General features: G+C 37.0%; 1 protein-coding gene across 3 annotated transcripts in view; it reads left to right on the forward strand.

The window, feature by feature from the left end:
- The window catches only part of LOC132119696 (voltage-gated potassium channel subunit beta-2), a 113,146-nt gene that overhangs the window by 69,312 nt on the left and 28,660 nt on the right, over positions 1-15,174 (forward strand). Inside the window, exon 1 of one of the 3 annotated variants that reach the window (XM_059529881.1) lies at positions 7,776-8,219. The exons of the other annotated variants lie outside the window; for them this stretch is intronic. Within the exon in view, the coding sequence (XP_059385864.1) occupies positions 8,011-8,219 (209 nt within the window). The 5' untranslated portion in view covers positions 7,776-8,010. Of the gene's footprint in view, positions 1-7,775; positions 8,220-15,174 lie in introns of those variants that run through there. 3 annotated transcript variants of the gene reach the window in all.

Here is a 15,174-nt window from a genome sequence, read left to right on the forward strand (position 1 = left end):
AAGCTTTACAAACATGTTCTGTGATCAGTTTGTCGTTTACCAGTTCAAAATTCAGTCGTGCAGTCTAATTATGACTGAATGAGAGAGGTAAATGTTTAAAGATATTTGAAATGCACTTTTTTTCTAAGTATTCACTGCTCTTTTTCACACAGCAGGTTTTTTGTGTGTCCCAATTTTTTTTTCTGGACAACCTTCTGATGGATTTTACTTTAAATTGTGAGTTCCATTCAGGTTTCATGCCATTGGCACTTTTTTTCGAAGGATTGTTTACAATTTCACAGCAAAAGCTATAAAGCTGTTTCCCAGTAAATAATAAAATACAATGCACTGCAATTTTATTCTGTTTTATCCTTATTCTTCGTGAAAATATGTTCTGAAAGATTCCTTAATAAGCTTTGTTCGGGATGTTAAACTACTTTAGGAGCTCTAAGGACTGACATGGTGAAAACATTATTTGAAATCTACTTGTGAAATTTGCTAGAGTATGGGTCAGTGTTCTGATTGCAGAAGAGTTTGACAAAGGATTACTAACACAATAAAACAACTCCAGGTATATTTTTGATGAGGATATGACAGTGCAAAATGGTTAAAATCTCTTAAAAATCTATGCTGAAGGATAAAGACCATTTATTAATAATTTACTTAGGGAAAAAATGGGAAAAACTAAAATATAAGTGCATAAACCGATTAATCGTAAAAATAATCGACAGATTAATCGATTATCAAAATAATCGTTAGTTGCAGCCCTAAATAAGTGCAAGCACTTCGAAGTCGTGGCCTAATGGTTAGAGAGTTTGACTCCTAACCCAAAGGTTGTGGGTTCGAGTCTCGGGCCGGCAATACCACGACTGAGGTGCCTCTGAGCAAGGCACTGAACCCCCAACTGTGCTGCAACATAAATGGCTGCCCACTGCTTTGGGTGTGTGTACAGCGTGTGTGTGTGTGTTCACTGCTGTGTGTGTGTACTTTGGATGGGTTAAATGCAGAGCACATATTCTGAGTATGGGTCACCGTACTTGGCTGTATATCACATCTCTTTTACTTTCACTGAATGTTTCAAAGGCAGGTGCTGCGCTGCTTTGTGTACTGTCATTACTGCACTCCGAAAACGCCACCTGCTGGCAGAGAATCAATTAGCATTTTTCAATAAGACCTTGTGGTGTTTTTGTTCAGACCAGTACAAAAACCAACTTATATTTTCACGCAGCAAACACTCAGTTGTAAATGTGAACTGGTGGATTAAAACTCAAAACAATAGAGACACTAAGATATATATATATATATATATATATATATATATATATATATATATATTTAGGGGCCAAGCACCGAGGGTGCAAGGCACCTATTGTATCCGTTAGCATAATTTTTTTTCTTCTGCCGCAAGTCTATGGCAGCCCATAGAACTGATTGCGGGAAAGTTGTATAATTTGGCACACTGATAGAGGACAGTCCCAACATTAACTATAGCAAATTTGAAGTTTCTAACTCCAACTCTCTAGCGCCACCACTTGTCCAAAGTTTCAATATTTTTATGCTTATAACTTTTGAACCGTAAGCCAGAAAATGGAAATTATTTTTTCCTCTGAATCCTTGGGTCATGCCAAGTCGAATGAACCCCAAAATTCAAAAATCGCAAGGTTTAGTTTTTTTGTTATTTTCAATATTTCGAAAAACCTTCTTTTTCGAAATCGTCCTCGACGGTTAGTCCGATTTTCACGAAAATTGGCTCAGAACATCTTCAGACAATGCTAGCAAAAAGTTATGGAATTCAAGTTGATTCGTCCAACCGTTCTTGAGTGACACGTGAACAAATTTGATGAAAAGCACGCAAGAATGCATGTGAGGCAATATCTCGGCAACAGTTTGGCATATTGAGACCAAACTTGGTGTGTGTTATAACAGGCATGACCTGAGACTACCTGCAGTGTTTCGACGCAGCGCTACCTAGTGGTCAGGAGATATTAAAAATGCATATTTTGGCTTATAACTTCTGAATGGTTTGGCCAAAAATCACACAACTGGTCTCTTTAAATTCAGTGAGTCATGTCGAGTTGAATGAAATCCAATTTTCCCGTGTCAGTCATTTTAGGCGTCGGCCATTTTGAATTATGTTTTAAAATGCTGTATTTTTTGAACGCAGCATCGTATCGTTACGAAAATAATTAAAAAATTCTTCAGGTCCATGCCCTGAAGGTACTCAAAAAGTTTGGTGGCAGCGCCACCTTGTGGTCAAAAGTTATAATGAAATATCACAAAAATGCTAATAACTTTTGAATATATTAGACTATTGAAATTAGTATGGTCTCCCTACATTCTTTGAGTCATGCCAAGAACATTGATACCAATTATGCCAAAATTAGCCTTAATTCCTGTCCGCCATTTTGATTAATGTTGAAAACCTACTTTTTCGAACTCCTCCTAGACCGTTAGTCCAATTTTCACCAAATTTGACGTGGATCATCTTCAGACCATGCTGGCAAAAAGTTATGGATTTTGTGTCGATATACGAAATGGTTTTCATTTACCGCATCAACGAATTTGCTGGAAGGGTGCCAAAATGCAATTGAGGCTGTATCTCTGCAAAGTTTTAACATATTTGCACCAAACTTTGTATGTGTCATCGTCACCTCACACTGACCATGCCACATAAATTTGGTAACCTATTGGTCAAGAGTAATAAACCATTCATTAACCATGAATAATTACACTTATAAAAATGCTAATAACTTTTTAATGCATTAGCCTATTGCAATGAAACTGGTCTCCAAATATTCCCTGGCTTATGCCGACAACATATATACCAAATATGCCAGAGTAAGCCGAACTTCCTGTCCGCCATTTTGATTTATGTTGAAAACCTACTTTTTCTAACTCCTCATCAACCGTTAGTCCGATTTTCACCAAAATTGAATCAGATGATCTTTAGACTATGCTGACAAAATGTTGTGGAGATTGTATCGATACACAAAACCGTTTTTGCATATCGCCACGACGAAATTGAGGCATCATGCCAAAATGACACTTCAGGCTGTATCTCTGCAATGCTTTAGCATATTGACATTAAACTTTTTGTGTGTTATTGTCATCTCACACAGAACCCACCAAAATGATTTGATTACAGCACCACCTGTTGGTCAAAAGTGATAGGCCATTTAATCTTATTAATAGTGGTTGTATTTATGATTTTTCAGGCATTTCAATTACAGTCATCCTAAAATTGCTGTAACTGCTCACTGTTGCATTTGATGTGGTCCTCCATGCCATGCTTACCTCGTAATAATTTTCTGTTGGAGTGCTTGGCCCCGTAATTGCTGCTTGCAGCTATATTTATATTTAAGTTATTATAATACAATAATTGATTAGTAATAATTGTTTAAATGAATGTACTAATTTTGACTCATCCCTTTTCTTAAAAATGGTTTAAAGGCTGAAAAAGTTTATCATTTTATAAAGCTGTTTGCTTGTGTGAAAACTTGTAACTGAACTGTAAATTATATGGTAACCCGCTTATATGGTATTAATTTTATTCGCACTGAACATTTGTTTCATCCCATCACCGTTTAACTGGAGACAAAAAAAGAAAAGCATGGATACACAGAACACTGTTCAAGAAGCCTCCCTTTTACCAGTATAGATGTCTGCATTAGAATCAGAAACTGCTTTATTGCCAAGTGTGCTTGCACATACAAGGAATTTGTTTTAGTGACATAAGCTTCCAGTACACAGAGACAATAACAACACACAGGCAATACAAAAATACACATATGTAAATATAAATAAACAAAAATTGAAAATTCAGTTTTTCCCATACATTGAGTTATACATACATACATTTGTGGTGGTCCACCACAATGTCAAAACTAATTAAACATGAGCACTGCACCTTTCAAAATCAAAACCAGGTGCGGTGTTTTTATATCACTGTATTTCTGAAGGAAACAGACTGTCCTCTAAACATTTTGGATGTCATTTTCATTTCATCTTGCATTTAATGTCTGATAAAGCGGGGTTTGTGAGCTTTGTGTACAGTCATTACCGGGAAAACCGCTTTCTCCCGCTTTAAGAGATTAATGCTGACAGAGAATGAATCTGCATATATATGCTGCCACAAATAGAGTGTAATTCTGTGTGAAACACTGTTTGCGTTAAACACTTTTCCCTTTCGATTTAAGTCGAGAGCCTGGAATGGCTGTAACGGACAAAGATGGACAGTTTGTGTTTCCTGATGAAGACCTACTAGTTACCATCACCTGCACATCTGTGCTCTTGGTTGTCTTGCAGATGGACTAAGGATGAGTGGCAGGGTCCATAATTAAAACTCACCACACGGCAAATAAATTGGCCAAATACGAAGTACTTGCCAGTTGGGCAGTACCTTTTATTAGTGTTTAAAGCATGACATGGTTAAGTCGGATTCTAAATAAGGTACTCTATTCTTCTCTTATGTCAGCAATGTGAGAGAATAAAAGGGATAGTTCGCCTAGCAATGAAAAATTCATTATTTACTCCAAACTGTACAACTTACAAATGTCCAGTGTAGACCGACTTTAGCTGTTGCGGCTAAATTAATTAACATCTTAGATAAACTTATGTTAACATTTTTTTAAAGACATAGTTCACCTTCAGTAAAAACATATTGTTGTTACTTACTCTGATTTTTTTTTTTTTTACAGTGGAAGTCAATAGTGTCTAATGACCCTGATGACTTTCACTGTATGATTAAAAACATTCCTATACCTTCAGGATGTATGTCATATTATTTTAATGTATTATCTTAATTATGAGCATCCTTGTTTGTAGTGCAAAAAGTTTTCCCGTTTACTGCACGTTGTTATTCTCCTCGTTATTTACCTATAGTGGCTATATCACCCATAAGCTTATTTCCATATTGAAGAAAAAGGTGGATACGGCTGGTGCTTTTTCTCAGTTCACTCATTGTTAGCAGGTCTTGGTCAGATATACTTCATTATTTTATTTCTGTATAATTGTGCACCATCAGCTCTTTAACTAGTCCTGTATCCGCTCCCAACTAGCACTAAATTTCCTTGGTCTGCCAATATTATTTTCCAGCTTCCCCATGTCGTTCCTGTCCGCATTGAGTTCCATTACACAGCTAATTGGTTGCTGCTGTGTGCCTCCTGTCTTTACCACATCACATACTCTGCTGATACTGAAATATTTGGTCAACTGAGCCTCATTTACGAAAGTTTGTGATGCGTGAAATCTTCACCACACATTATAGGGTTAAGAGTGCTGTCATGAATTGAAGGTAATAGTTTGGCTAACATATTCCCCATGTGCATCTAACAGAAGGCAGGCAGGTGAACTATAACAATTTAGCGGTTGCATTGTAATGTGCTTCAGCCTCCCCTGGCTTTGACACACATTCAGACAGATCAAGTTGCATAATGAATATTTTACACATGCCTGCACTGCATGCATGTATGAAAGATCCAGCCGTGCACTGATCGAAATGTTTTTTTTTTTTGTTTTTTTTTTACCTGCACCAGCACTGTTCTCTTTTATTTTCTTGATTATAGTCACTAGCTTGAAGTCAGAGTGCACACCTCATAATGCACTAGCCAATATGGTGGCATCCAATGCAAACTGTGCAAATAAACCTCCTGTTCTTGCTCTCAATCTTCTATAGTTTCAATTTAGTGAGCTCCACTGACATATCAAGAAGTGTACATATGCAACATAGTGCAACAGTGAGCACTCATTTTAAGAGATTTGATTCTGAAGGTATTTTTGCTGTTCATTTTCTCCATAGGCATGCAAATAGATTTTTTAATAAAATAGGGATGCACCTTTTGGATAATTTTCCTGACTGACAACCGCGGTTTGTTTTTCCGAACATTAACTGATGAAATCAGAATAATAAATCAGTATTAAATAAAAAATAGATTGGGCAAGTATCTGTAATACATTCAAAATACATACAAATATTTTCATGGGTATGATATAACCAAAACCTGGACTCACAAATCCTCAAAATATCATGCATCTGCAGTGCTTATGAGAAAATTATAAAAAATAAAAAAAAAGATTAAAATAAATAGACCTAGGCTAAATATATATGACTTAAATAATTAACAAATTAGGATGACAAAATGAAAAACTTTTAATTGTTAGACCAGTGGTAAATAACACCATCATGCCATTACAAAAATCCCATCAGTCTGCACTTCGGGACTTTTTAACAACTGCTCATATGTTTATATTCACAACTGAATTTTTTTCTTTTCCTTTTTTTTTTGTATCTGTTTTTTGCAGCATTGAGCAGTGTAGTGAATCACAGACGTATCTGTTGATTTCATGAACACAGCGGCCAATCAGAGGAGTTTAAGTTCCAATCCCCTCACCACTGAAAACGCTGGTGTTCTGTTCATGAGTTCTACACGTTCACTAATTCTCTCATTATGACAAAGAAAGTGTAGACATGATGTAAATAGGAGATTAATTGTGCAGTGTAAAGCTTCTTTTTTAACTGTTAACTTTGTGAGAGCACGATAAACTACAGTAAGATGAGTGACAGCTTTCAAGTGATGAGAAATAATGTGTCATTCCATAAGAATGGATCTTATAGTAATGCGTTCTTGAAAGTTTTTTTTTTTTTTTTTTAGAAATGAATACTGTCATTTAGTAAGAATTAAAACAATTTATATTGTTATTTAAGCTTTTTTTATGCTGTACTTTTAATCTTTATATTCAGCAAAGAATCCTGAAAACAAATGTATCTGGGTCTCCAAAAATATATAAAATATGAATCTGCACAACTGTTTTCAACACTGATAATGATAGAGAAATATTTCTGGAGCAGCAAATCCGTATTTTAGAATGATTTCTGAAGGATCATGTGACACTGAAGACTGGAGTAATGATGCTGAAAATTCAGCTTTGCAATACAGAAATAAATTAAACTTTAAAATACATTCAAATACAAAACAGCTTGTGGAAATTGTAAACAGATTTCACAATATTACTGTTTTATTATATTTGTACTCAAATAAATGCAACCTTTATTGAGCATAAATGACTTCTTACAAAAAACACACACACACAAAAATCTTACCAACCCCAAACCTTTAAACAGTAGTTTACATTATTGCTAAACGTGTGGAGAAAATGAATGGGATTTTTACTTCAGAAGTAAACCTTCTATCGCAAAGCATTTGCAGATTAGCCGTGTGCAATGAAAATAGTGCTAAACAGGAATATAAAGTGGAGCATTAGTACAAATATTAAAGACATATCAGTGAGAGCAAACCCTCCCACACTCCCTCTCTCTCTTTCTCAACCACAGTCTGTGTTTCTGTGCTCCTCCCACCCTCTCGTACTCGTTCACTCACGCTCTGTCTCTGTGTCTTGCGCTATGAATGTACTTGTAAGTTTAATCTCCACTAAAGAGGAGGAGGAGGAGCGCCAGTGCATGTGAGGTATCTCAGTAGCTGACAGATACAGTGCTCACAGGAGGAGACATGAGAAGACATCTTATCCATTGCATCAGTTTCTTATTTTATGTTTGAAGTCTGTTTTGTGTGCTGGCACTCCCAAGTGTTCTGAAGCACTGAGCTGAGGTTACAAAGAAAACAGCTTGTGTGTTTGGATATGAAAAAAAACAAAACGCTGAACCTGAAAAAGTAAAGTAAGACCTTTCTATGGACATTTACTCTTACGTGAGACTATATGTGAGATGGGAGCCGTGCAGGTGGTCTTCACAGTATGCCGGTCGTGGAAGCAATGAAATGAGATTCGCAGGCATTACTGAAGACTGCTTTATAAGCTCTTTGCCGGTCTAGTTGAGAGAGTCAAGCTTCCCTCCTGATATTCTCCGGCTGAACCAAGCAGGAGTCCAGCACATTACACAGTCCAGTAGGACCGAGGAACTTTAAAGTTTGCTCTCCGGAGGATCGGGACCTTACTGGCTTCTTTTTGTTTCTTGGAGACGCTTGGCACTCTGTCACTGAACTTTCTTTGAGATAACCAGGCATCCTCTGAGACAGGATGCAGGTGTCGTTTGTTTGCACAGACCACCGGTCCATGAGCCGTAGCACGGATGACAGGCTCAATCGACAGAACGCTAACAGTCCGAGCACTGGTACCCGAAGCAAGTTCAAAGCTGTGGCCATCGTGGCCAGGAGCCTTGGGCAGCTCTCCGTCCAGAGCGTCCCTTCTTCAAGTGACCAGAGCATCAGAACTGGCATGAAGTATCGGTAGGAAGGCATATATTTTGTGACTGTAAAGCCTGTAGGATAAGATCCAGTAATGTGAAATATTTTACTTGCAGTAAAGTGTATGATTATGTGTAATACAATTAGTTATTTTTTGTATAAAATTAAAGAAAAACTATTTTTGACCTTAACAAAAGATGAATACCCTACCAGGTTAAGTAGCGTAATAATCAGCATATGCTGGTGCATTTATATATTTCTACTCTTTCAACAAAGTGCTTTGATTGCATATAATGAAATCAGCCCCGTCAATTTGACTATTACTCTTCAAATCATTCTGCAAATTGCAGCTGTAACTGTTGAAGAATAATGACTACTCTTTTTCTCAATCTTTTTAACCCAACTGAGCCTCTGGCAAACTAGATTCATATTCCTTCATTGCTGCTATCTGCTTTTCCATAAGAAATCCTAGAGCTTTTTATGTGGACTTACTGTTATTATGCACAACTGCTGACACATTTGTCTCAGAATCAATCTCTTAGTAGTTCATAATATATAATAGTATTATATAATTTCGTTATGTAATTTGATGCTGCTTTTTTTTACAAATCCATTAAGAGTTCATTCTTCTGTTTCATGAAATGCAATGCAAATTGAAATAGAACAACATTTTCTGCATTCATTAACAACAAATCTGCAAGTTATGTTAATTTACATAATGACTGCTAGAAACATTAGCTAGTTTAGCTAGACCTTGTTCATTTATCAATTTATACATTCATTATGATTTACTTCATCCAATGTCACTGTCTTGAAGTTTCGTCTTCCTGTTTTAAAGAAATCATCATAAAGTTTGATTTAAAATAAAATTGAAATAAGTGGTTACCATAAGCTGTTTTTCAAAGGTGTCTTTGTTTATATTCGTCAGAAAAAAATATCATACAGGTGTGGAATTATATTTAAACGTTCCAAAAAGCAATTTGTCAAAAGACTCGGCAGTATTTGTAACATTGTGCCCGGTTTATTAGACAACCAAGTCAGGGAACAAGCTAGAGAAGTGGAGAAGTGCAGAGAAGAGATAGAAGTAATGACATAAGAGTGAGTAAATATGCCATAAATCAAATTTTGGGTGAACTATGCCTTTAAATATAAACTTATCCTGTGGACCCTTTTTCTATTGTTCTAAATTCTTTAAGGCAAGCAGTATTTGATACCAGCACCTTCTGTTGTCTTGAGCTTGAGTTCGTAGAGTGACCCCCCCCCTCCCCCCATGCCAGTAGTCAGAGATCCTTCCAGCTCTTTGAAGCCACAACCCCCCCCCCCCCCCCCCCATATTGATTGCAAGGTCAGCATCTGATCTTCTGTTAGAGGATGTGTGTCGGATAAACTAGAGCATCGCTTTGAGTCAATCTTCGCTAATGATGCTCTGCCCGGCTGGACACTGCTGGGAATGTGTGCTTATATACATATGGAGAGTACATGTATATGTGATGAAAGCCTGTTGGCAGTGTCTTATAGTTTCTTTGAGGGTTTGTTTATATCTGTTTGAGAGCTGTGCTCAAATACCCAGAGGAAGAAACAGCCTGGGACACACTGCTCTCTTGTCGGGGTGAGTTTCACTGATGTGCCATATTAAGTCCCTAGAGCTGTTGGAAGGCTTTTGCATTCAAGTTTCATGAATCTGAAACTTAAGTTTTTTCTTAATTTTTTTTTTAAGTTACATCACAGACAACTTTAATGCAATATAATAAACATGCTATGAAGAGAAAACAAGCTTCTGGCTCCTACACTCTTAAATAAAGGTTTTTTTAATGGCATTAGTGGTTAGATCCATCGAACCTTTCCATTTCTAGAAATGTTCTGTTTTGATTAAAGCTGCAGTCCGTAACTTTTTTGTTTAAAAATGATCCAAAATCAATATTTGAGCAAGTACACAAAACTGTCGCCTTACTAGAGCTTGTAAAAAAGTTTTCTAATTTGAGTGGTACGGGTAACATTTCGTTGGAAATTTGAGCATGCTGCTGTGTCATTACTTCACATCTGTAAACCTAAAGAAGTTGTCCTAGCTAGTATGCTATATCACACATGAGGATGCTGCAGGTGACGGATCGTTTGTAGCCTTTTCTCACAGCAGCTGGAATAAATGGTCTGGAGTGACTGGAGATTCACCCATAGTCAAAACCAAAATTCGAATAGTATGAAAATAAGAGATTAGACTGTACAGAACTTGAAATCTACAGGTAACGCTAATACACACTAAATACATGCAACTCTAGTTCTTCATTCACGCCTTCAGGGAATAAAGATTTAAGACCTCCCTTTGCAACAATTGGTGCTTCTCAAAAGGAAGACTGCATCCTACGAAGGCTGCATATCTTGGCTGCCACATCATCAAACATTGCTGAAGGCTGTTTTGCATCCTTCATTCAGCTGAATTTCAAGGATGCATGGGACATATCCTCCGCAACCTTTAATCACCCACAATCCTTTGTACCCATTCCATTTCATGAAAATAAACTGAGGAAAAACAAGTCAGTACTGAGCTTGCCTGAATTTATTATGAAATGTAAGACAAAAATAATGTTTTCGGACATGAAAGGATAGATGTTATATTTTGTTTTGGTGTAAATTACTTACTAAATGCTAAACTGCCAATAATGTAAGCCACAGAGAGACTAGACAACTGTTTCATTGGACTGCATTAATACAAAGCAAAATAATATAAAGATTTGTAATACAAAGTATTTTTCCAACAATAAGTTTTATTAGTGTGTTGACGTTGAGGGTGGGAACATCTGTGACATAGCCACATGAACTTACTAGACTCTCATTCTAGTGTTTAAAGCCTACAAGCCTAGGAACTAGGAAGGACGCAGCCTTCCGTTTGAGAAACACCTTATTTCTTGTCTCTGTCTCCACCTCTTCTATGGAGACAGAGACAGAGAGGTAAAATCCTCTCAATGCCCAAAATGGTTCTTCTATGACATTTGTGCGATACCCCGCTTTTGGAGCCTTTACTTCGAAAGGTATAGAACTACAGGTGAAGGATGTTCATGCCACATTTTCCCATTCCTGGCAAAATAAATGTGTTTCAGTATGATTAGATTTTACTCTGTACTCTCTAAGGTATAAAAGTCCTCCCAGTTCTGTTTTCGGGGATTCACTCTGGAAGACCGGCACCTTTGTCTCACCTAGTGTAATTTTCTTTAGTCCGTTCCAATCACAATCTCATTCTTCCTCGATGAATTGAAGCAGACAGAACCATTGTAAAGAGAGAAGACTGGAGGGGGGCGTTCAATTAACCAGCAGCTTTCCCAGTCCAGCTCGTGCAGTATTACTCTGCTCGCTCTACACAGTAGCCCAGACAAGATATTGTACCGGTGGGTGTAGAATTGGGAAATCTGCCATATCATAGATTGAAGTCGCTTGACATCAATGCCTTATCTCACCCTCACTCTCTGTGGAGATGCTTCAGTTTAGCTGTGCAGACAAATTAAATGACTCTGGTCAAGATCCAATTAATGATTTGAGTAAAACAGGAGATCCTATTAAACTAGGCGATGCAAAATGGGCTGCAAATCTCCTTATTTAAGTCTGTAAATGCAAATAGAGAACAAAGTCAATGTGAATTGTGTTTGCAAGTAAAACGGTATATACAACGCAGCCGTGGTGACTTCATCTGAAAAAAGAGGTTAAGCAAAGCTTATCTTGATTAAATATTGCAAAAACAATATATTTTATCCTTGGAATAATGTCCAAAGATGAATCGTGCCTTTTTTTTAAAAGACTAGAAGTCTGTTAGATTTATAAAAATAGATTTTAGCTGACTGACTGCAGGTTGATTAAAGGTTTATGGAAAATTAAAGGTTTTTGGTTAGCACAACATGGATATGCATTTACAAGAACATATTTTATTATAAAAGGTCTCCCTGGAAACATTCTCCAGTGTTTATAAAATGACTTGTATATCTAACATTCACCAAATGCATTTGCAAAACATAATTGGAAGTTCTGAACTTAAAGTGTTGAGATATAAGACAGCACAGTAAGTGTTAAAGTGTTGAGGCGTTAAAGAGTAGGCGTGTTGAGAGATTTTATTGCACTTCTGGATCTCACTATAACTGATACTACCTTCAGTTCAGACTCACTCCCACCTGAAATAAAGCTTGATGAATGTTTGTGAGAAACAAACAGCAGCGATTGCTTCTACAAAGCCACATAATAGCACTATAAACGCTCCGTCTCACATGTGCATTTCTATTTAAGGCTTGAGGAGAGAGTATGTGTAATCCTTCACTCTGATAAGGTGTTTTTGTTTTACAGTTTCTATACTGAGGATGGATGGATGGATGGATGGATGGATGGATGTTCAGCTCTCTGTGCAGTGATTATATTTTTTAATTAAGGCTTGCATGTTTGTGCTTTAAGAACGTGTAGATTCTCACTGATAGCAGAATGCCTGTTTTCATCGTGGTCTATGAACATATTTATTAATTCCAGCTGGGCCCTACCAGAAATAAATGCTTTTATTCTTCTGCATGCTAATTTGTGTTATGTTGATGGGGTGGACTGCATCTGTTTGCATAGAAATAGTTTGAAACCTTTAGTTGTTTACTTTTTGTAATGCAATACTCCCCTTCAGAGAGAAAAATCAGAATCATTTGAAATATCCATTCATTCGATTATAGAGTAAAATGGGCTCTAATGACTTTTTTAATGCACATTTCTGGTCTTATAGGGCAAAATTCATTAGTGCACATAATTCTAAAGGACAATGTTTGTTTTCATAATCTTTCATCAAAACATAAGTTGCTCTGCCTGAAATGATGACGACACAAAGTTTCAGCCAGAGGGTTTCAGCAGGGTTGCAGACAAATATGAATCAATACTTCATAATGCAGAAGTAAAATGGCCTGCAAACAGTTTCATATTGGCTTTAAATGACCTGTCTTGGGCATTTTGAGTGACTGAGATTAACTGCTAGACAGTACATATTATTATTATTATTTTAGTTAATACTCTCATTCAGCAACGATACATTAAATTGAATTAAAAGCGGTTTCATTTTAAAGTTCATCAAAGAATTCCACAAAAATGTAAAGCAGTGCAATTTTATTGAGTAAATTATTACTGAAGGATCATGTGACATTGAAGACTGGAGTAATGAGTAAACTTTGTTTCACAGGAATAATTTACACTTTAAAATATATTCACATAGAAAAATTTGAAATTGTAGCAATATTTCACAATATTACCGTTTATTGTATTTTGATAAATGCAGCCTTGGTAAGCAGAAGAGACTTCATTCAAAAACAAGAAATATATATATTTTGAATGTTTTATGTCATTAGTGAGCAGCATGGCTACGACATATAAAAGATTTGTTAATATTATTTTTAACCAAATGGTCGTGTCCAGTCTGTTTATACTGTAGAGGATTGTGTAGGACTTTGTGAACGACAGTTGATCCAGTTCTGCAGGTCTCCGGTGCTTTCTGTAAAATTGTGCACGTGCAGATTCTGTGTGGGCCGCTTCATAACCCTGATAATGGTAACGTGAACTCTCATTCACAATGTGTGTGTGGAGGCTGTGTTGGTGGAGAAGAGGGAAAGATGTGGGATTTTGTGATGGAACTTCTTTCTGACTAGAGCTGAAGCTGTTCTCAGGTAGAGCTACTGCTTTCAGAACCGGGTGTAGGAGGCTTTCTCACAGTCTGAATTGCTCTTACATAAACATTTCAGAGAACAAATCGGCACGAGGCAGCCTTCAGAGTATTGTGTGCGTATGAAGAACTGTGTACATGTAATTCCATGCAAATTCCTTGAATAATTTGGCTCATGGTTTTTCCTTGAACTTTTAGCCCTTTCCTGCCATTAATTGCTCATAACTGCAAGGTTTGTGTACTAGTTCAGTGATGCTCTCATTTCCTTTGAGGGCCAGTTGGTTCCTCTTTGGATATGTGAAATGCATTTGCCTTTAAGGGAGAGTTCGCCTAAAAATCAACATTTTGTCAGAATTTATTCACCCTTAGGCATCATAAAAGTTGGCAATATGACTTATGCACTATATTTCAAGTCTTGAAGCCATGCAATGGAGCAGTCAAAGCCATGCTGATATTGAAGTCATTTTAAGTTAAGTTTCAAACTTCAGCTATCAAGACATTTTGCACCACGTTTTCAGCAAATAGATGCTGCTCGAGCTGTTTGTTAATATCCAAATAACCAAATAATAATCCAAATAACCATTAGGCATCATTTACATGCATTTCTAGAGGATCTGCCATTTAGAAAGACATGAGAGTGAGTAAATGATGTGAGAATTGACTTGTTTTTTTTTTGGTTGAACTGTTCCTTTTATACTGACAAATGTGTTTGGACACATCATGTTCTACTTTTTAAAGCAAGCTGTCCTAATCTTTTGAGTTCAGAAACTCACTGAGGCTGGTAGAGATCAACAGAGACTGAATTCATCTGCACTCTGAAAAGTTGAACTTCCTCTGCTTTGTAAACAAACCTTACCGGCCCGTGCTCTCTGTATAACCTGGCTAAAAGACGCAGGTGACATTTACTGACCTCTGGCTTGATCTCTGGTGACTCCTGGCAAACCCAATCTCCAGCGCTGCACCTGGGTCCAGTTGTGACTGGGCCACTGTCCATTATGCAGTATTCAGCTCCAGCCCATGAAATATTCAACACAACAGAACGCTGACAACAAGGAAACAGTAACACTCTAGTGCATTCAAGAGTCTACTGGCCCTGAAAACACTAGATTCTTTCAATTTGCTCATACCTTCAGTCCAACACAGTGGTTTTCACAGGATAGGTTTATTATTTGAGCATCCTTGGCACAGTTACACAGCTTCAGTCATACATGTAGACAGCAGTAGAGTTCCAGTTTAATCTGTACTAATCATGTTAGGGACATTCTGTTTGATGTCACAAACATCAAACCATGAAATGAGCCCTCTCTTGATCTACAGATCTCAGATCTTATTCAC

The sequence above is a fragment of the Carassius carassius genome, chromosome 38 (genome assembly GCF_963082965.1).
Source record: "Carassius carassius chromosome 38, fCarCar2.1, whole genome shotgun sequence".
Taxonomy (NCBI): Eukaryota; Metazoa; Chordata; class Actinopteri; order Cypriniformes; family Cyprinidae; genus Carassius; species Carassius carassius.